The sequence below is a fragment of the Oncorhynchus keta genome, chromosome 22 (assembly GCF_023373465.1).
Source record: "Oncorhynchus keta strain PuntledgeMale-10-30-2019 chromosome 22, Oket_V2, whole genome shotgun sequence".
NCBI classification, from domain to species: domain Eukaryota; kingdom Metazoa; phylum Chordata; class Actinopteri; order Salmoniformes; family Salmonidae; genus Oncorhynchus; species Oncorhynchus keta.
The window spans coordinates 17,922,856-17,946,672 of NC_068442.1; the positions used below are offsets into that span (position 1 = coordinate 17,922,856).

General features: G+C 40.6%; 1 protein-coding gene across 1 annotated transcript; it reads left to right on the forward strand.

Annotated features, from left to right (window-relative positions):
* Window positions 1–1,161: 1,161 nt before the first annotated feature.
* On the forward strand, window positions 1,162–23,458 carry LOC118401135 (ETS homologous factor-like). The gene is made up of 9 exons (XM_035798405.2): window positions 1,162–1,469; window positions 13,759–13,864; window positions 14,060–14,317; window positions 14,657–14,713; window positions 17,331–17,372; window positions 17,478–17,528; window positions 18,069–18,098; window positions 18,252–18,447; window positions 18,542–23,458. Exons 2-9 carry the CDS (start codon window positions 13,768–13,770, stop codon window positions 18,639–18,641), a joined length of 831 nt encoding a protein of 276 aa, XP_035654298.1. The 5' UTR covers window positions 1,162–1,469; window positions 13,759–13,767; the 3' UTR covers window positions 18,642–23,458.
* Window positions 23,459–23,817: the final 359 nt, after the last annotated feature.

Below are 23,817 nucleotides of genomic sequence, written 5' to 3' on the forward strand. Positions count from 1 at the left end.
AGCAGTGTGTTTGTGTGCAAGGCTGAAATGTAAGTCCATTTTCATGTTTAAGCTGTTGACTGTAGGCTACATCCCTCTTCAACACACTAACCTAATAGGATACATGTAAATCTAAATGTCAAAGGGGGGGCTCATGTGACATTCGAACCCTTGCCATAATCTGTGACAATTAGATGAACTAGGCACTTTACACAGAGAGCAATTTGACCAGTGTTAGAAGATGTCCAACTACATCTACGATTTAAATTGGCTGCAGAAGTTGTGCCAGGATGCAATCACTGCCACCTGGTGAGGTTAGAAAAGGGCTAACATGTGCCATGTTATCTGACAGGAACAGCTACAATTTAGCCTTCTGTAACATGCAAGTAAATCTACAACTTTAATTTGCTGTTTAACTCTAAATGTTTAACTTTAAATGCTTGGAAGTGTGTGTGTGTGTGTGTGTGTGTGTGTGTGTGTGTGTGTGTGTGTGTGTGTGTGTGTGTGTGTGTGTGTGTGTGTGTGTGTGTGTGTGTGTGTGTGTGTGTGTGTGTGTGTGTGTGTGTGTGTGTGTGTGTGTGTGTGTGTGTGTACCACACTTTGACCAACTGGGGACATTTTGTTAGTCCCCATTGTTAAGTTCATGTTTTCAGTATCCCTATATTTCTGTTATTACGGTGCTATCACTCTGTTATTAGTACGCCTGCATGGTAATTTCACTGTTGATGGACCAGACCTGAGTGCAATGGCAACCATGTACTGTGGAAATACGGTCTAGTAAATGTTGACTGACCTAGTTCTTGTGTAATTTTAAGTGAGCACCCACAAGGTCAAATGTTATTTCTAGGGGGTCTAGGGTTAAGGCTAGAATTAGTGTTAGGGTTAGAATCAGGTTTAGGAGCTAGGGTTAGGTTTAGGGTTGGGTTTTTGGGTTTAGGTTATGGTTATATATTTATTTATTTTGAATGGAACTGAATTGTGTCCCCCCACAAGGTTAGTTTTACAAGTGTGTGTGAGAGTGAGTGAGTGAGTGAGTGAGTGAGTGAGTGAGTGAGTGAGTGAGTGAGTGAGTGAGTGAGTGAGTGAGTGAGTGAGAGCTGGAGAGAGAGAGGGAACAGAGTGAAAGTAAAAGCTATGACAGGTGTGTGCTGTTATTCACTCCGTCACCCGAATCCAAATTACTAACTTGCATGAACTTACCCTCGTAGCCAATTGGAGAGAGATAAGGATAGGACAAGGAAGCTGACAGCATAAAATACCCACTGCTGGAGCAGCACCTTGGTGTGTGTGGGCAAGCACTTTTTTTTCTTTTTTTTTGGAGTTGGAAAGGCACAACTGCTAGCACTGACAACAACACTTCACCCACCTGTGTACAGAAGCACAGCTACTGTACCTACCCACCTAAAGTCATCTGAGAGAAGAACGAGCGAGAGAGAGAGACAACACACCCATTGAACACAGGCCTGGTCGGACTCCATTCCACAGCTCTGGTAGGAAAACATGCTAAGCATTGTTAGGCAACCAGGTTTGCTCCTGTTGTTAGTTGCTGTTATAATGACTGAATGGAGTGAAATCAATCAAATGTCAAATGGCTGGGCATAGGAATGCATGGGTGTTTTCATTAATCAGACAGTAGGTATTTTAGCTGTAACAAAGCAATGTAGGCATCACTTTAATTGTCTTTTCAAACTAGATTGTGCTTGTTTGGATTCATGTGTCTAACTGTGTCAAGCTTTGATTGCCAGCAATGCTTCTTCAACTTTTTCAAGCATGACATCAAACTTTTAAAGAGCTGTTCATACGGTGTTAAAGAAGATGACTGATTTGAAATAATTGTGCGGCTTGCTTTTGAATTCCTGAAGAGAAAGGCATATGCGTTGGTTTACAAGGTAAACGTGGTCATGGGCAAATCAACAGTACCAGTCAAAAGTTTGGAAAGACCTACTCATTTACTTCATTTTGACTATTTTCTACATTGCAGATTAATAGTAAATAACAGACTTTTTTTTCTCCTTTATTTTACTAGGCAAGTCAGTTAAGAACAAATTCTTATTTTCAATGACGGCCTGGGAACAGTGGGTTAACTGCCTGTTCCGGGGCAGAAAGACAGATTTGTACCTTGTCAGCTCGGGGATTCGAACTTGCAACCTTTCGGTTACTAGTCCAACGCTCTAACCACTAGGCTACCCTGCCACCCGTTGGGATCATGTAGTAACCAAAAATCAAATCAAAATCTATTTTATATTGAAGATTCTTCAATTCATCTCAAATTTGGACTCATCAGACCAAAGGACAGATTTCTACCTGTCTAATGACCATTGCTTGAGTTTCTTGGCTCAAGCAAGTTTCTTCTTACTTTTGGTGTCCTTTAGTAGTGGTTTGTTTGCAGCAATTTGACCTTGAATAAACTTTCAAAGTTCTTGAAATGTTCAGAATTGACTGACCTTCATGTCTTAAAATGAAAAGTGTTATGATGGACTGTCATTTCTTTTTGCTTTTTGAGCTGTTCTTGTCATAAAATGGACTCTGTCTTTTACCAGATAGGTCTATCTTCTGTATACCACCCCTACCTTGTCACAACACAACTGATGAGCTCAAATGCATGAAGAAGGAAAGAAATCCCACAAATTAAGTTAACAATGCCCATATGTTAATTGAAATGCATTCAAGGTGACTACCTCGTGAAGCTGGTTGAGAGAATAACAACAGCGTGCAAAGTTGTCATCAAGGCAAAGAAAGGGTGGCTACTATGAAGACTCTCAAATTTAAAATATATTTTGATTTGTTTAACCCTTTTTTGGTTACTATTTGATTACAAATGTGTTATTTCATAGTTTTGATGTCTTCACTATTATTCTACAACGTAAGGGCTCTGTTTTGCTTTGAGAAAAAAAATGCCCCTTTGAAAGAGACGTACAACAAAATGCTGGTCAGCTCTTTTAATACCACATAAATATGCAAAATATTTTTGCTGAACCTCAATGTCAAAACAACCTTCTAAAATGAGCAACATATATTATTCATGTTTTCAAATGATTATCCATAACGTTCTATTGGTTCTATTCCAGCACGCTCTTTGAAAATGTTATGAAGCAATGCTGTTTGAATCTGCTTCAGCACTGTCTGTAGGTCTCAATGTCATGTTTCACATTGGCCGTTACTTATTCAGTGGGGAGAACAAGTTTTTGATACATTGCCGATTTTGCAGGTTTTCCTACTTACAAAGCATGTAGAGGTCTGTAATTTTTATCATAGGTACACTTCAACTGTGAGAGACAGAATCTAAAACAAAATCCAGAAAATCACATTGTATGATTTTTAAGTAATTCATTTGCATTTTATTGCATGACATAAGTATTTGATACATCAGAAAAGCATAACTTAATATTTGGTACAGAAACCTTTGTTTGAAATTACAGAGATCATACATTTTCTATAGTTCTTGACCAGGTTTCCACACACTGCAGCAGGGATTTTGGCCCACTCCTCCATACAGACCTCCAGATCCTTCAGGTTTCGGGGCTGTCGCTTGGCAATATGGACTTTCAGCTCCCTCCAAAGATTTTCTATTGGGTTCTGGTCTGGAGACTGGCTAGGCCACTCCAGGACCTTGAGATGCTTCTTACGGAGCCACTCCTTAGTTGCCCTGGCCGTGTATTTTGGGTCGTTGTCATGCTGGAAGACCCAGCCACAACCCATCTTCAATGCTCTTACTGAGGGAAGGAGGTTGTTGGCCAAGATCTCGCGAAACATGAATGAGGTTTCCACCTCCATGCTTCACGGTTGGGATGGTGTTCTTGGGGTTGTACTCATCCTTCTTCTTCCTCCAAACACGGCGAGTGGAGTTTAGACCAAAAAGTTATATTTTTGTCTCATCAGACCACATGACCTTCACCCATTCCTCCTTATGGATCATCCAGATGGTCATTGGCAAACCTCAGACGGGCCTGGACATGCGCTCACTTGAGACAAGGGACCTTGCGTGCGCTGCAGGATTTTAATCCATGACGGCGTAGTGTTTTACTAATGGTTTTCTTTGAGACTGTGGTCCCAGCTCCCTTCAGGTCATTGACCAGGTCCTGCCGTGTAGTTCTGGGCTGATCCCTCACCTTCCTCGTGATCATTGATGCCCCACGGGGTGAGATCTTGCATGTAGCCCCAGACCGAGGGTGATTGACCATCATCTTGAACTTCTTCCATTTTCTAATACTTGCGCCAACAGTTGTTGCCTTCTCACCAAGCTGCTTGCCTTTTGTCCTGTATCCCATCCCAGCCTTGTGCTGGTCTACAATTTTAACCCTGATGTCCTTACACAGCTCACTGGTCTTGGCCATTGTGGAGAGGTTGGAGTCTGTTTGATTGAGTATGTGGACAGGTGTCTTTTATACAGGTAATGAGTTCAAACAGGTGCAGTTAATACAGGTAATGAGTGCAGAACAGGGGGGCTTCTTAAAGAAAAACTAACAGGTCTGCGAGAGCTGGAATTCCTACTGGTTGGTAGGTGATCAAATACTTATGCCATGCAATAAAATGTAAATTAATTACTCAAAAATCATACAATGTGATTTTCCGGGGTTTTGTTTTAGATTCCGCCTCTCACAGTTGAAGTGTACCTATGATAGAAATTACAGACCTCTACATGCTTTGTAAGTAGGAAAACCTGCAAAATCGGCAGTGTATCAAATACTTGTTCTCCCCACTGTACATGAGCTCATAGGGATGCAAACCTCCGCTCCAGATGAGCACTGATCTGTGACTGATTACATGCATGAAACTCAAACTACTGTTTTGCAGTGGTGTAAAGTACTTAAGTAGTAAACAGTTTTGACTGGGCTGAGCGGGAACTGTACTTCCTCAGTGGTAGGGAGGCGAGCAGGCCAGAGGTGGATGAACGCAGTGCCCTTGTTTGGGTGTAGGGCCTGATCAGAGCCTGGAGGTACTGAGGTGCCGTTCCCCTCACAGCTCCGTAGGCAAGCACCATGGTCTTGTAGCGGATGCGAGCTTCAACTGGAAGCCAGTGGAGAGAGCGGAGGAGCGGGGTGACGTGAGAGAACTTGGGAAGGTTGAACACCAGACGGGCTGCGGCGTTCTGGATGAGTTGTAGGGGTTTAATGGCACAGGCAGGGAGCCCAGCCAACAGCGAGTTGCAGTAATCCAGACGGGAGATGACAAGTGCCTGGATTAGGACCTGCGCCGCTTCCTGTGTGAGGCAGGGTCGTACTCTACGGATGTTGTAGAGCATGAACCTACAGGAACGGGCCACCGCCTTGATGTTAGTTGAGAACGACAGGGTGTTGTCCAGGATCACGCCTAAGGTTCTTAGCGCTCTGGGAGGAGGACACAATGGAGTTGTCAACCGTGATGGCGAGATCATGGAACGGGCAGTCCTTCCCCGGGAGGAAGAGCAGCTCCGTCTTGCCGAGGTTCAACTTGAGGTGGTGATCCGTCATCCACACTGATATGTCTGCCAGACATGCAGAGATGCGATTCGCCACCTGGTCATCAGAAGGGGGAAAGGAGAAGATTAATTGTGTGTCGTCTGCATAGCAATGATAGGAGAGACCATGTGAGGTTATGACAGAGCCAAGTGACTTGGTGTATAGCGAGAATAGGAGAGGGCCTAGAACAGAGCCCTGGGGGACACCAGTGGTGAGAGCGCGTGGTGAGGAGACAGATTCTCGCCACGCCACCTGGTAGGAGCGACCTGTCAGGTAGGACGCAATCCAAGCGTGGGCCGCGCCGGAGATGCCCAACTCGGAGAGGGTGGAGAGGAGGATCTGATGGTTCACAGTATCGAAGGCAGCCGATAGGTCTAGAAGGATGAGAGCAGAGGAGAAAGAGTTAGCTTTAGCAGTGCGGAGCGCCTCCGTGATACAGAGAAGAGCAGTCTCAGTTGAATGACTAGTCTTGAAACCTGACTGATTTGGATCAAGAAGGTCATTCTGAGAGAGATAGCGGGAGAGCTGGCCAAGGACGGCACGTTCAAGAGTTTTGGAGAGAAAAGAAAGAAGGGATACTGGTCTGTAGTTGTTGACATCGGAGGGATCGAGTGTAGGTTTTTTCAGAAGGGGTGCAACTCTCGCTCTCTTGAAGACGGAAGGGACGTAGCCAGCGGTCAGGGATGAGTTGATGAGCGAGGTGAGGTAAGGGAGAAGGTCTCCGGAAATGGTCTGGAGAAGAGAGGAGGGGATAGGGTCGAGCGGGCAGGTTGTTGGGCGGCCGGCCGTCACAAGACGCAAGATTTCATCTGGAGAGAGAGGGGAGAAAGAGGTCAGAGCACAGGATAGGGCAGTGTGAGCAGAACCAGCGGTGTCGTTTGACTTAGCAAACGAGGATCGGATGTCGTCGACCTTCTTTTCAAAATGGTTGACGAAGTCATCTGCAGAGAGGGAGGAGGGGGGGGGGGGAGGATTCAGGAGGGAGGAGAAGGTGGCAAAGAGCTTCCTAGGGTTAGAGGCAGATGCTTGGAATTTAGAGTGGTAGAAAGTGGCTTTAGCAGCAGAGACAGAGGAGGAAAATGTAGAGAGGATGGAGTGAAAGGATGCCAGGTCCGCAGGGAGGCGAGTTTTCCTCCATTTCCGCTCGGCTGCCCGGAGCCCTGTTCTGTGAGCTCGCAATGAGTCGTCGAGCCACGGAGTGGGAGGGGAGGACCGAGCCGGCCTGGAAGATAGGGGACATAGAGAGTCAAAGGATGCAGAAAGGGAGGAGAGGAGGGTTGAGGAGGCAGAATCAGGAGATAGGTTGGAGAAGGTTTGAGCAGAGGGAAGAGATGATAGGATGGAAGAGGAGAGAGTAGCATTACAAATTATTTTTACTTGAGTAGTTTTTTGGGGATATCTGTACTTTACTATTTATATATTTTTTACAACATTTACTTCAATACATTCCTAAATAAAATGATGTACTTTTTACTATGTACATTTTCCCTGTACACCAAAAAGGTACTCATTAGATTTCGAAAGGTTGGCAGGACAGGAAAATGTTCCAATTCACACACTTATCAAGAGAACATCAATGGTCATCTCTACTGTCTCTGATCTTGTGGATTCACTAAAAACAAATGCTATGTCTGAGTGTTGGAGTGTGCCCCTGGCTATCCGTAAAAAAAAGTATTTAAAAAACACATGCCGTCTGGTTTGCTTAACATAAGGAATTACTTTTGATACTTAAGTATTTTTTGCAATTACTATGTACTAAAAAACTAAAGTATATTTAAAACAAAATAATTGACTTTTACTCAAGTAGTATTTAACTAGGTAACTTTCACTTTTACTTGAGTCATTTTCTATTAAGGTATCTTTTCTTTAATTAACCAGAGGGGGACTAGGGTTCCAATTTTGGAACACCCCCCCACGTTCAGCTGGAAGGTGGCGCATGGAACGCAAAAATATTCCTACAAATATTTAACCTCCACACATTAACAAGTCCAATGGCTCAAATGAAAGATAAACACCTTGTTTATCTACCCAGCAAGTCAGATTTCTAAAATGTTTTACGGTGAAAACATAGCACATATTTATGTCAAATCACCACCGAAGACACGGCTAATTTGCATAGCCAAGTTGAAAAAAATATGCAATCAACAAACGCAGGATTAAAAGAAAAATCATTTCACTAACCTTTTGAAATCTTCATCAGATGACAGTAATATAACATGTTTTTTTCAATAATATGCTATATATATCCATAAATCTCTGTTTACAATGATGCATCGTTCAAAAAATGCTACTCAAATGTCCTGAGAAATGACGATAGCTCCGGCAGATAACGTCAGCTAACAAGGAATACACATCATAAACTTTGACTAAATATGCATGTTCTACATATATATAGTTAGATACACTTCTTCTGAATGCAATCACTGTGTTACATTTATTTTTAACGTTACAGGTTTCGTTCACTAGGCTATGTGTCGGCGCTCAAAAAGTAGCATTATGGCTCCTTTATCTTGGAGTCCACATAAACCCAAATTTACCACATAAATATTCCCTTACCTTTGCTGTTCTTCCATCAGAAGACGTGGAAGGAATTATACTTACCAAAAACAGCATTTAGTTTTGCAGTCTGTGTCTTTCGGTTCTCAAACACGACACATTTCGGTTGAAATGTAGCCAATAGTCAAGTGGATGCGCACCAAAACGTCGAACTTACATATTATATGTCGATTAAACTTGTCAAACTAACTTCATAATCAAGCTTTACCATGTTATAAAGGTGTACAGCAATCGTGAGGACGAACAGAAACGCATGCATTGTATAATCGATCTTGGAAAAAAGACAGGACCTGAGCAGAGCGCTCATAAAAGTTACTTGTTTTTTCGCGTGACCGAAAGGTTTCGGCCTGCCAAAACTCTCGTGAGCAAGCGATTCTCACATATATTCTCACATATATTAGCAAATTTTTACAAAAAAAAATTATGTTTACTATGGGCACGCAATTACTCCAGCGGGGGCAGTAGACAGCCCTATCCCCAAGTATAACAGTTGGGTACTTTCAAACCACTGCTGTTTTGTTTTAGGTTGAATGACTGTACCTGATTACAACCTACTCTACAGTAATCACCTAGCATTGGTTGTAACTTGCATCAGTTGATATAAAACTCCACAGTGTATCTGTCCTCAGACACTTCAGAGCCAGAAAAGAGTGACCTGCCTGCACTTGCTTGTTGCTTACCTGAAGTGACATTGATCAGTGATCGTACTATTGTCTGTTCACTTCCTTCATCTTTAAGTCTTCCTCATGGTTTTACATAATTATGTTATAAAACTTTGTTTATTTGGTGATATGCACAGTCAATGAATATTGATCAGAGGTGAGTTTCCAAAGCGCTTTGTCTAGCTAACATGGAACTTTATGACTCATCCCTGAATAGTACACATGTATCGTTAACAAGTTAACCTTCAACCGTCCAGGAGACTATAGAAAATAGAAACTACGACCTGATGATAGCATGTCCCTAACTAAACATTCAGGAATACAATGCCAGCAGTCTACTCACATGTACAGTCTTTAGGCTGCTTAGACTAGGCAGCAGGCAAACAGACAGTAGACTGCACTGATGGTAACCTAAAGCGTATTTGGCAAGACTTGGCAAGATGTCAATAGGATCTAGATCTGAACCCAACACTCGGCCTGAACTGTCAAAGGCCATATACCTCTAGTGAAAATCATACTCAGGGATCTTGACTCAAGTTCTTGGGAAACTGGTTTTGGATTGAGGAAGACAGTAACATTTTTGCTTATTCTTTGGTTATTGTATGTTTTTTTCACTGTTCAAACTTTATGGTGGGTTGCGACTCAAAAGAAACCTCAATTGCTTGGTCACGAAACAGAAAAGTTTGGAAACCCCTGGACTCGACAAACACTAAAATATGTGACAGTCATTGCAAGTACTGTGGTGCAGCCACTCCGCCTTCCTCTTATATACTTGTCACAGGCCTCAGTGCCGACCTCCAACTTTAATAATGTATACTGAACAAAACAATGAGGGCAACATGCAACAATTTCAAAGATTTTATTGAGCTAAAGTTCATATAAGGAAATAGATTCATTTGGCCCTAATCTATGGATTTCACATGACTGGACAGGTGCGCAATGGGGAGCCAGGCCCAGCCAATCAGAATGTCTTTTTCCCGACAAAAGGGCTTTATTACAGACATAAATACACCTCAACACATAGTATATATTTACATATTGAATGCAAATATGGTTGTAGTGAACGGTTTTCTCAACAACAGTTCAATGAACGTAACCATGTTGTTGACCCACTATGGCCAACACTTCACGGGCAGTAAAGAGTGGTGATATGGAGAAGAGTATACCATGGTTCACATACAGTACTGTAGCACTACTGTCTTTCTATAAATATTCACTGATGTTATTTATGTTGCATTTACATTTACAATGGCAATTCAATTCTTTGGACCTTCATTAACTTGTTTGTCAACTTTAAACGTGTCATTAAAGTCAAAATGGGGCCAACCAACATTCTGGTCGAGAATGCAGTGATGAGTACTAAAATTGTCGCCCGTAATAAAGTGCAGTGCGTTATGATAAACTGCATCTAATGGCTTTAAAGAAGTGGCAGCTGCGTTCATATAGATGATGTCGCCATAGTGTAGGACCGATGGGAACATTGACTGAATAATCTGCTTTCTACTATTTAGCTAGAGGCAAGAACTATTTCTATAGAAGAAGCCCATTTTTATTCTCAACTTCGTAACTCATCAATATGCTTTTTAAAAGACAGCTTTTCATCAATCCAGATGCCCAGATATTTGTAAGCACGGACACGATCAAATAGACACCATCCAAAGTGCATATGCATAAATCATCAGACTTAATTTTATGCGCCCTAGAGAACAACATATATTTAGTTTGACCTTTATTCAGTACTCATTTCTGGTCAATAAAGTTTTTATATAATACAATGAAGGAAGACTGTAGTATAGATAGAGCCTTTTCAACCGTGGGGGCAATAGCATACACAACAGTATCATCAGCATACAAGTTTAGTTTTTTTTTTTTGCGATGGTCGATAGTTAATGTTAACAGTAAAAAGCACAGGACCCAGAATCGACCACTGCGGGACTCCTTCTGTAAGGGAACCTGATTTAACACCATCAGTAGATATACATCGAGTTCTATCTGTCAAGCAATTTTTAAGCCAATTACATGCAACCTCTAGGCCAATTGAGGAAAGCCTCTGAATTAGCAATCAAAATCAAATTCAAATCAAATGTATTTTTATATAGCCCTTCGTACATCAGCTGATATCTCAAAGTGCTGTACAGAAAACAATGAGTGATCAACAGTTTCAAAAGCCTTTGACAGGTCAATGAAGAGGGCAGAATAATGTTGATTTTTATCCATGCAGCTAACCACATCATTTATACCTAGGGATGAAGCAGAGATGGTGCTATGACCTGATCAAAAACCTGAATGATGAACACTATACTGTGTATAAAAAAATAGTGGACACCCCTTCACATTAGTGGATTGGACTATTTCAGACACACTGTTGCTGACAGGTGTATAAAATCGAGCACGCAGCCATGTAATCTCCATGCTCAAACATTTGCAGTAGAATGGACTTTCTAAAGAGCAACAAGCCCACAGAATGGGTTCACCGAGTGCTGAAGCACGTAGTGCTGTCCTCAGTTCCAACACTCACTAGTGAGTTCCAAACTGCCTCTGGAAACAACGTCAGCACAAGAACTGTGGTGTAAAGCTCGTCGCCATTGGAATCTGGAGCAGTGGAAACGTGTTCTCTGGAGTGATGAATCACGCTTCACCGTCTGGAAGTCCGAAGGAAGAATCTACGTTTGGCGGAAGCCAGGGGAACGTTACCTACCCCAACGCACAGTGCCAACTGTAAAGTTTGGTGGAGGACGAATAACGGTCTGGAGCTATTTTTCATGGTCCCAACTAGGCCCCTTAGTTCAAGTGATGGGAAATCTTAATGCTACATCATACACAAATCTGTGCTTCCAATTTTGTGGCAACAGTTTAAGGAAGGCCCTTTCCTGTTTCAGCATGACAATGCCCCATGCACAAAGCGAGGTCCATACAGAAATGGTTTGTCGAGATCGGTGTGGAAGAACTTGATTGGCCTAAACAGAGCCCTGACCTCACCCTCATCGGACACCTTTGGGATGAATCAGAATGCTGACTGCTTGCCAGGCCTAATCGCCCAACATCATTGCCAGACCTTGCTAATGCTCTTGTGTCTGAATGGAAGCAGGTCCTAGCAACAATGTTCCAAATTCTAGTGGAAAGCATTCCCAGAAGAGTGGAGTCTGTTATAGCAGTAAATTGAGCACCAACTCATAATTAATGCAAATGGTCTTGGAATGAGATGTTCGACGAGCAGGTGTCCACATACTTTTCATCATGTAGTGTGCATTTAGAATACATTTCAAAGATAACAAAGATCTTAGCTGAGAATGAATCAAGGATTCTAATATTTTAGCTTGGCAAGAAAGATTAGAAATAGGCCGCAACCTTTGTGAAGGGAAAGTACATGGGCCACCTTCCAAACACCGGGAGTATCACATCATTGAATGTAACTAACCCCATTCATTCTACCATCAGAAATACAAATAGACATAGAGTGCAATCAGAAAGTATTCAGACCCCTTGACTTTTCCCCATTTTGTCACGTTACACCCTTATTCTAAAATTGATTTTTTTTAAATCCCCATTAATCTGCACACAATACCCATAATGATGAAGCAAAAAAAAACGTTTTTTTTACAAATGTATTAAAGTCAATAAAAAAAAACACCTTATTTACATAAGCATTCAGACATAAGCATTCATTTACATAAGCATTCAGGTTTGTCCTGTTTCCATTTATAATCCTTGAGATGTTTCTACAACTTGGAGTTAACTTGTGATAAATTCAATTGATTGGACATAATTTGGAAAGGCACATACCTGTCTATATAAGGTCCCACAGTTGACAGTGCATGTCAGAGCAAAAACCAAGCCATGAGGTTGAAGGAATTGTCCATGGAGCTCAGAGACAGGATTTTGTCGAGACACAGATCTGGGGAAGGGTACCAAACAATGTCTGTTGCATTGAAGGTCTCCAAGAACACAGTGGCCTATATTATTCTTAAATGGAAGATGTTTGGAACCAACCAGAATCTTCCTAACTGAGCAATCAAGGGAGAAGGGCCTTCGTCAGGGAGGTGACCGAGAACCCAACAGTCATTCTAACAGAGCTTCAGAGTTCGTCTGTAGAGATGTGAAACCTTCCAGAAGGACAACCATCTCTGCAGCACTCCACCAATCAGGCCTTTATGGTAGAGTGGCCAGACGGAAGACACTCCTCAGTAAAAGGCACATGACAGCATGCTTAGAGTTTGCCAAAAGGCACCTAAAGACTATCAGACCATGAGAAACAAGATTCTCTGGTCAGATGAAACCAAGATTGAACTCTTTGGCCTGAATGCCAAGCATCATGTCTGGAGGAAACCTGGCACCATCCCTACGGTGAAGCGTGGTTGTGGTAGCAACATGCTGTGGGGATGTTTTTCAACAGCAGGGACTGGACTAGTCAAGATCGAGGGAAAGATGAACGGAGCAAAGTACAGAGAGATCCTTAAGTGGCCCAGCCAGAGCCCGGACTTGAATACGATTGAACATCTCTGGAGAGACCTGAAAATAGATGTGCTGCAACGCTCCCCATCCAACCTGACAGAGCTTGAGAGGATCTGCAGAGAAGAATGGGAGAAACTCCCCAAATACAGGTGTGCCAAGCTTGTAGCGTCATATCCAAGAAGACTCGAGGCTGCGATAACTCCCAAGGTGATTCAATTAAATACTAAGTAAAGGGTCTGAATACTTATGTAAATGTGATATCATTTTTTATTTATTGTTAATTTGCAGAAAATTCTAAAAACCTGTTTTTACTTTGCTATTATGGGGTATTGTGTGTAGATTGATGAGGGGACAAAAACTATTTAATACATTTTATAATAAGGCTGTAGCGTAACAAATTGTTGAATTCAAGGGGTCTGAATACTTTCCGAATGCACTGTGTATGTATGCAAAACAGACACCCACACTCTCCCTATACTAACTCTCCCTATACTAACTGCACTTTCACAACTGTCAATGTTGTAATTTAGAAATATCTCATTTGCAAACATCTCAACTCACTATGGGGAATAACACTGTCTATGTGCACTGTGTGTGATTACAACGCAGCCTACCAATCACCTTGTTTGGGGTTTTACTCTCTACTGACTGTACGTGTCTTTCTCCCCCAGCTCTGGACCATGGTCCGTCATACCACCTGTATCATGAGCATCCCTTCCACTGCCAGCATTGAGAGTCAGCTGCCCACAACATGGAGCTCCTACCCCTGCCCAGACAGTGAGGACTTGTTTGGTTACTCAATGGCTCTTTCAGTAAATTGCTCTGCTGGTTTAATTATTTACAAGTACCTGGGTTAGCCAGAGTTAATATTTTTTCACAAAACCCCCAGCACACTCGGAGATTAAATATTTGATATGCTACTCACAGCTATTACAAAACGCACCTAATCTCTATCTTCAACCCTATCCCCAGTTTCCACAGTGATGCCCGGTTACACCAGTCGCATGTGGTCCCAGGACTACAAGCCTCAGTATTGGTCAAAGTACCTGGTGTGGCAGTGGCTGCAGCAGATGGTGGACATGCACCAGATTGACGCTGCCAGCATCCACTTCCAGAACTTTGACGTGGACGGCCATCAACTGTGCAGCATGACCTACCAGGACTTCACACGGGCCGCAGGCACCGTGGGGCCTATCCTCTACCAAAGCCTCAACGAGCTCAAATGGAGGGGTAGGTTCACACATTGGACAAAGCTGTAACGTCCTCTGTTATTGTTAGTGTCTTATGTTAATCAGAATGGAGGCCAGGTCTGGCCATGTATTGTAAAAACATACTGTTAGTGATCAATTTGGTCTTCAGATTTTTGAATGTAGTATTTAATTTCAACATGATTTGAGTTGTTTAGAAAACCACAAACAAACCAGAACAGACAGTTGAACCAGTGTATGGTGGAAGGATCAAGGATTTAAGATTCAAGTTTGATTACATGCAACACAAAATAAAGAAGGGTGTTGTTACTGTCAGTGAAATAACAATGACCTCTTGTTTCTCCATGTCATCCCTACACAGGACAGTATCCTGGAGTGGAGTTTAACCCACTGGACATTATCAAATCAGAGCCAGATGGTAAGAGCTGTCAAAAGCATACAAACCCAGAGAGGATGTAGTACATTGTTTTAACGTCCTTTATTCAAAATGCACTGTTGTATGCTTATAAAATTGTAATTTATAAAGTTATAGAATATATACAATGCTTCAGACCCTCTTAGAGAACGGGGAGTCTATAGAGACTCTAGATCAGGGTTCCCAAACTGGCGGGCCTTGTGCTGGATTTGGCCTGGGGGTGGTTTTATTTGGCCCCATCAACAACAACAACAACAAATAATGTTTTGTTGAATTTACATTGTTGGAAGTAAAAGACTAAAAACAACAAAAAAGCAGTTCCAAGTGATTTTAATTTGGAAATATTTTCCCAAGCATTCACACGCATTATAGAGAGACATATGTGATCGTATACAAATGATAATAATGAATAATTGATTGGATTTATAAAGCCCTTTTCTACCAACTGAGGTACTCAAAGCGCTTTGCATACAGTAGTAGGGGGGAACTCAACTCACCTCATCCTCCATCAATGTGTAGCACCCACTTCAGTTATGCACGGAGACCATTTTGTACTAGAACTCTCACCACATATTAGTTATCATGTGGAGAGGTGAGGAGTGATATATGCCAATTAAGAATGAGGAGGATGACTAGGTGGCCATGATGGAATGTGGCCAGGTTGGGAATTTAGCCATAACACCGGGGTGAACACCTCTACTTTTACAATAACCGCCATGGGAATTTAAATGACTACAGAGTGTCAGCACAACCGTCTTAACATCCTGTCCAAAAGACAGCACCAGAAGCAGGACAATATTCCCAAATGTAATCAAGGTTTGAAATTATGTCCATACGGGAGTTGCAAACGATGGGACAAGTCTAACTACCAACTGGATAGCATGACAATTGGGAATAAAAGGGTGTTAAAAATGTTTTTTTTAAATGAAATAATTTGTTTGAAATCATTATGTTTTAGACAAATATATCTGTTTAGGCTTCTGCGGTCAATTTGCGGTCTAAGAATATACATTACTATTCTAATTTTGGACACACCTACTCATTCAAGGGTTTTTCTTTACACATTCTACATTTTAGTGAAGATATCAAAACTATGAAATAACACATGTGGAATCATATAGTAACAAAAAAGTATTTAATATATTTTAGATTATTCAAGGTAGACATGCTTTGCCTTGATAACAGCTTGCACAATCTTGGCATTCTCTCAATCAGCTTCACCTGGAATGCTTTCCCAACCATCTTCAAGGAGTTCCCACATATGCTGAGCACTTGTTGGCTGCTCTTCCTTCACTCTGCGGTCCAACTCATCCCAAGCCATTCATTTGGGTTGAGTTCAGGTGATTGTGGAAGCCAGGTCATCTGATGCAGCACTCCATTACTCTCCTTCTTGGTCAAATAGCCCTTACACAGCCTGGAGGTGTGTTTTAGGCCATTTTCCTGTTGAAAAACAAATGATAGTCCCACTAAGCGCAAATGGGATGAGATGGTGTATTGCTGCAGAATTCTGTGGTAGTCATGCTGGTTAAGTGTGCCTTGAATTGTAAATAAATTACTGACAGTGTCACCAGAAAAGCACCCCCACACTATCACACCTCCTCCTCATCCATGCATCATGGTGGGAACTAGACACGCAGAGATCATCCGTTCACCTACTCTGTGTCTTCCAAAGACATTGCAGTTGGAACCAAAATTCTCAAATTTGGACTCATTAGACCTAAGGACAGATTTCCACCGGTCTAATGTCCATTGCTCGTGTTTCTTGGCCCAAGCAAGTCTCTTATTACTGGTGTCCTTTAGTAGTGATTTCTTTGCTTCTTCCGATTCACACAGTCGATGTTGAGATACGTCTGTTACTTGAACTCTGTGAAGCATTTATTTGGGATTACATTTCTGAGGTTGGTATCTAACTTATCCTCTGCAACAGAGGTAACTCTGGGTCTTCCTTTCCTGTGGCAGTCCTCATGAAAGCCAGTTTCATCATAGCGCTCAATGGTTTTTTCAACAAACTTTCAAAGTTCTTGAAATTTTCCACATTGACTGACCTTCCTGCCTTAAAGTACTAATGGACTGTCTTTTGATGCTTATTTCAGTTGTTCTTGCCACAATATTTACTTGGTCTTTTACCAAATAGGGCTATCTTCTGTATACTACCCCTACCTTGTCACAACACAACTGATTGGCTCAAACGCAGTAAAGAATTAAAGAAATTCCACAAAATAACTTTTAACAAGGCACACCGGTTAACTGAAATGCATTCCAGGTGACTAGCTCATGAAGCTGGTTAAATAATGCCAAGAGTATGCAAAGCTGTCAAAGCATAGTGTGGCTACTTTGAAGAATCTGAAATAGAAAATATATTTTGATTTGTTTAGCACTTTTTTGGTTACTACATGATTCCGTATGTGCTATTTCATAATTCTGATGTCTTCACTATTATTCTACAATGTTGAAAATAGTCAAAAGAAAATAAAAAACCTGGAATCAGTAGGTGTCCAAAATTTTTACTGGTACTGTATATTTATAAAAAATCTAGTCTGTGATTTCAATAAACTCTTGAGATGTTACTTTATGCCTCTCATTAAGTAAGTGTAAGCTTTATGTGCTCTCCTCTCCTCAGATTTCCCTTGTCCATTCCCAGATCCTAGCATATATCCTGCAGGTAGGTACCACATTGGAATGGATAGGAGAGACTTAAAAATGCAACATTTTAACTAACTTACGGACAGCATAATTTTTTATATTTTGACATGTCTTTACTTTTTAGACATTTTTGATCCCTCGTGTCAATGTCTCGCACCTGTGGCATCACCCACAGGTAAAGGATGAGCCCTGAAAACCTATAAAACATTATGTACACAAAGACATTGGAACAAGACCCAAGCCTTGAGAAGACATAGATCTAGATCTACAGTAGCCTAGTCCCCAAATAAATTATTGCTGCACCAATGCGAATTTGAAACATAAGACATCATTGAGCAAAGTGGCAATTCAAGGCTATTGAAGTCCATGAGCGTTCAGTAAGTGACAGTTTTGGGAATGGGCCAGCTGAGTTTACTCCTTCACTAAACAAAGCCACTGAACAAACAATGTATAACGATCAACTGAACAAACTCATCCTGTAAATGTTTCCCCACACCCATGTAATTGTATAGTATTGGGTTCCATAGAATTCATATGGAATGTGTAAGACAGCGGTACAAGTGTTAAACACGTATGAGTTAAAGCTCTGTTTGATTAGTTGGTTGGACTACTATGATGCTAGACCCACTAGTGAGTTGATTGTCACATGTTCCAAATATATTGAATTTTTGTGAGCATCTGCTTAATGACCATGTGTCTATTAATTTATTTTCAGACAGTCGCCCTCATCAGATCAAAAAACACAGTGAGTAGTATTTATCATCTTCAATACAATCGTTCATTATCTTTTAATGCAAATGCTCAATCAGATGATGGCTACATGCTGAATGTTTTGCCTATGCTATAACTGATGTGCAGTAGATTGTACTAATGCCACCACTCATGTGTTTCTCCTCAGACCCCCGGGGGACCCACCTGTGGGAGTTCATTAGGGACATTCTGCTGAACCCAGAGCGGAACTCAGGCCTGCTCAAGTGGGAGGACCGGACAGATGGTGTGTTCCGTTTCCTCAAGTCAGAGGCTGTTGCTCAGCTGTGGGGCAAGAAGAAGAACAACAGCAGCATGACCTACGAGAAGCTCAGCCGAGCTATGAGGTAAAGACTGAAGGGATTTGGGTGTTTTGATGTATATTTCCTGGTTCGCATCTTAAGAAGGCAGTCATTTTGGCTCTTCCATTAACCTTTCCAGATATTACTACAAACGGGAAATCCTGGAACACGTGGATGGCCGAAGGCTGGTCTACAAGTTTGGGAAAAATGCACAAGGATGGAGGGAGTCAGAAAAGTAAAAGAGTCTGGAGGACACCTCTCCACTATTTTGTGCCTTTTTTTTGCCTGTCTATTTATGTTTGTTTTTTATTTTAATGTGTCACTGTGATGTTTTACTATGTCGTTGTTTTACAAAGAGGAGCAGAATGCCTTGTTGCAACTCTTGACATTTGATGGAGTTTTTGTATGATATGTTTACATTTGGTTAAGCAAGACTACATTTTACATTTAATTGCTTACCCAGCTAGCACATAAATGTTGAGAACCAAATGTTTCTTAAAGCTTGGTGACAGTGGGGTTGTCATATGGTTATTTTGCATACAACCTTCCTACAACTTTCTGGGAATGGTGCAGGATAGTTGCTTGACTGTGGAACATTCTCGGCACATTTAAGGAACTTGATTTATTTTTATTTTTATAATCTTGGTATTTCATTTCTTTAACTGAATGTTTCCTAAAAGTTCAAACATGGTTGGATTTAATGTCAATTTTGGTAATGTTCTAGGAATGTTCTCCAACTAGTTTGACATTGGGAATGTTCTCAAATAGTTCAGAGAATATTAAGAAACAACAGTCTTCTGTGGGATTTTCAGTACTTCAGCATAATGTTTTCTGCAGGTTTCCTCATGGTTATTTTTAAAGTCATGTTCTCAGAACGTTAAGATAATGTTCCATAAAAACCACAAGAACATTAGTAACATTCAAATAACTTTCTAAGAATGTTATTTAAAAACATTTCATTCTTAGCATCAACAAAACTGTTTCTCCTCTATCTTGTTAAGTGTGTTCAGGTGTGTTGGCCTCACCCACTTATTGGTCACACCTGATCTTTATTAATGCTTGTTTCCTTTCAAATGGGGTCTGTTTGAATAGACTAAAATGAACATGGTATGCTAGCTCTATCCTGGTTGCGCAGTGGAGTAATTCCATGGATAGAGAACTGAAGACTATAGGTACTGAATTTCACTGACGTTGTGCCACAACAAAAAATACATGCGTTTGCAAATTCATTTCTGTGTCCTATCTAGGGTTGCAAAGGGAGGGTATTGTACTGGAAACTTTCAATTATGTAATCTACCACAAGATCCTGTATCTACTGGTCTTTTGGGGGTATTTCATAATATCACCGGTGTCTGTAATTCTCTCTGTCCTTTTTTCTGGCCTTATCACATGGAAAATATATGAAATAATTAAATACAATTATTTAAAAATAAAATGAATGAGAAAGCTGTGAAATATCATCCTAAATATAAACCATCCAACTTAGTGAATACCATTGGTGCATTTTTATTTATTTTACTACGTCAACATGTATTTTTTATGAATGTTTTTGCCTCAAACTGGTGAAAGTTGTGATTAAATGTTGATTAGATGCTTTTTGATTAGATGTTTGTTGATTAGATGCTTTTCTAGGCTATTTTCTCTTCACCCATATGGTCTATCTATTAGAAACTTATGGACAATATGGACACAGATATATAAATGAACACTATATATGAACATATCTTTTTTAAGATATTCAAGTATAAATTACCAAAGTTACGATAGATTGCAATAGATTTTCTGTTAATTACCAAAATTAATTAAGATTTCTGAAACTTTGGTACCGATAGGACTAGGTTTGCAAAGCATTCTGTGCTTGGAGTTCAAAACAGTTAACCCAAACTGTTATTAAAATTATTTTCAAGAAAGTAACCTTTACATTTTTTTCAAAACATTCAGAGAATGTTCTCAGAACTTTATTTAATTACCTTCAAATAACCAACCGTTTCCGTTCTCAGAACATAGAAAAAACAGCAAGTATTTCAGGGAATCATAGTAAAACATTCTCAGAACCTCCCTGAAACCTGGTTCGGATCCAAGATGTATCACGTCTGGCTGTGATTGAGAGTCCCATGGGGGTGGCAGGTAGCTCACATTGGTCTAGTAATGATACCATTATACTTTTACATGGTTATGGAAAATAGAGACCAGTCATATAATACGATATGTGAGTGAATTGTTTCTAAGGGTATGCAAAATTAAGCGCACATAAATGTTGGGGTAGATTAAAACAAACGATTAATGATTTGAGGGAGTACAATGGACTTATCAAGACTTATCAAGATCATGTTTTGTTTGTAGTTAAAACCTTTGGGTTGCTGATTATGATATTAGTATATCGAATGCTAAATAAATTGACATTTCTCTTCCAGGAGAATGGGGGTAGTCATTTTCTCTGTTTGGAATGTTTCCTCAGGCTGTGTGTGGTCTTGGAAGAGGGGTTAGTGAAATTTGGCAGTTTTATAGGCATAAAGGTATCCGGATTCAGTCGTTAAGAGGAGTTACCAGGTTACATAAGGCCTGGCCATTTTTGTTTGTTTTTGACCTATGGTTTAACACACACACACAACTTATTGGGTATGAATACGGGTTAATGCCTAGGTATCTTAAAGGGGCACACACACAAATGGAATTTTCAGAAGTGTTTCTTTTCTGAGTTTTAATAACACATATTAATTATTTTGATTTAAAAAATGTACTGAAGAAACTTACTGTAAACCTAGGAGACGAAATGTATGACATGTTTGACAGTTTTTTAGATAATTGGTCAAATAGAGAAAGTAACAGAGTTTGAATGACCTCTGACCTCTGTCTTGACTTTCTAGTGTGGTTTGATCGCCCTCACTGGAATGCCGAGAGACATTGGATGATGATTTAAAGGTCATATTTAATACTGGTTTAAAAGTAATTTGTAATACTGATAATTCCGGAGAAGTTTTATAACTAATAGGACCACAAGAAGGTTAGACCTATCTCTAGTCTATTTTTACTATGAGGATATGGGTAAAACAAAAATGTTGTAGGAGTTAGGGTAGTATTTGATTTGTAGTGTTGTTTTTACACATTAGTCACTATGGTGAATTATGCGTCAAGATGGGGGAATTACATTCTTTTCTTTTTTGGGGGAGTTTGAAGTTCACACCTTGAGTGATATGTAGGGATGTATAGAGTGATGTATGAAGGATTGTATTGTTGCGTTGTTTGTTCTGTTTTGGTTTGATAAATCTCACCAGATTGGGTCTGCTGGATGATCAGCATCATTTCCTGACTGACTGAATGATCCAATGACTAATGAGGTTGACGGTGTGATAAGGGAGTATAAACTAATTTGGAACATTGATTCAACAGAATGTGATATTTTTTTCTTTGACACGTGTTTTAGAGATTTCCATTAAGAATATTGGTAGTAGTAATAATTTGAATTGTTCTTCTGATTTGTCCTTTCTTGAGGTTATGGTGGCGATGGTATTTAGATGCATAGGAGGGATAATTTGACCAAACAGGGTGTGGACCTCAAAACCCCTCTAACCGGCTGAAGAAATGGCTTTCACTACAGCCCTGTCCTGCACCACTTCTATCTAGAGACCGGAGTCTGAGCCAGCAAACGGTGTACAGCATCCAGTTGAAGTTATCAAATGTTTTTCACTCAGGAGTGCAACAGAAGTCCACGTGGAATGAGCATGGAGAGAGATCTGTTCCAAAACTTCTCATATTGCTGGTTGGCAAATGGACAAGACTTAATGAGTTGTGGTGGGGTTCAGGTGAGACCTTTGAAATTGGGACATTATCATGGGCCATCCACCTTGAACTGTGAAGTTATCTGAAGAAGAAAATTAAGAAAAATGCCAGAAGATTAAGTGCTGGAGAAGGGAGGGGGTTGGTCAACTTTACCTGTAATTATTTTAGACTTGGAGGTCGACACTGCTAAACTTATAGTGATTTAGGCTAAGAATGCATTGAGATACTGATCTGTAATTATAACCCTGATTAGGAACTTAATACTATAATTATGAGATTAATATATTGTAGGGTAATATAAATGTACATTCTGCCAGTGTTAAATTGAGGGTTTTTGATTTTGAATGATACAACCAATGTGAATTTGTTGGATGATTAATTGAGTTTGAATTAGGATTTGGAAACTGAATGATTTCCCTGACCTATTCCCTATTCCTGACTACATTTCTGATGAGGACCCCAATCCTGAGCATAAGGACCCAGATGTGGAGCCCACACTGAATGTACAAGGTGCCCAGAGAGTGGTGTCTGTCACGCTGACCCCTGTCTTTGTGCAAAGTGCCAGTGTGACGACTGACCTATTTCCTGTAATGAATCAGGTGTGATTACATGTTTTATGTTTCATTTTCTATTCCAGATTGACTGTCTAAAGCTCAGCAACCAAAAGAAAGGTTGTTTACTATGGATGAAATATCAGGCACTAGAAATATGTACTTGTTTGTTTGAATTTATGTTTAACAATAATCATGTAATGCTTGTATACTTACATTTTTTGTGGAAGAAGCTAAGCTTCGAGAGGGGAATGTCAGGGAAAATTGACATACTTACCTGATTTGTTTGATATTAATAGTAATTTATATTTAACTAAGACTGAGTCTGGCCTGCTAATGCTGAGTTTTTATGGTGTCCACTCTAGCACCCTGCAGCTCGTCTGGGTGTCGGGGACATGGTTTTTACTAGAGATAGCTTGAAGCTGACGATTGATATCTCGGTGATAAAAAAAAACAGCCACATTCCAGTCTATCATTAGTGGTGTATGTGAGACATATGTCTCTGGTCTAACTGGGCCTGCATGCTATAGATGAGATTGAGGCTCTCTCTATGGTTCTTAGACATCCTGGCATCTGGGAGTCAGCACCAGAGGCAGATGACCATAGGATGAACCCAAAGTGGCTTATCGTGTGCCCCAATCTATATGGGATGGGTGGAACCAAGCATTCTGGGTATAAGCTTTATGAACTGTGCATTGTCTGTATGATTCAGACTCTCAGCCTAACAGTCAGTCAAGACTGTTGGGTTGACGTCTCATTATTGCAATAATGAATAGATATTAAATAAAGATGATTGTTTGAAGAAATGACTAAGTCTCTCTCAGTACTGCATTTCCACAATGTGTGGTGCATATATTTAGTATAATTTTGTCTAAAAAAGATTTTAAAAAGTTGTTTCACTTTTTCCATTTTTCTGAAATCCACCGAGGAGGATGATCCTTCCCTTCCTCCTCTGAGGAGCCTCCACTGACTGGCACTGTGTGTGTTCCGGAGTTCTAAATTGAGCAGCTGCTGAAAAATGAGCTCCTGTATATATTGAGATTTAAATGTTTTTAGAGTGAAGTACATCGAAAAAATCAAGAGA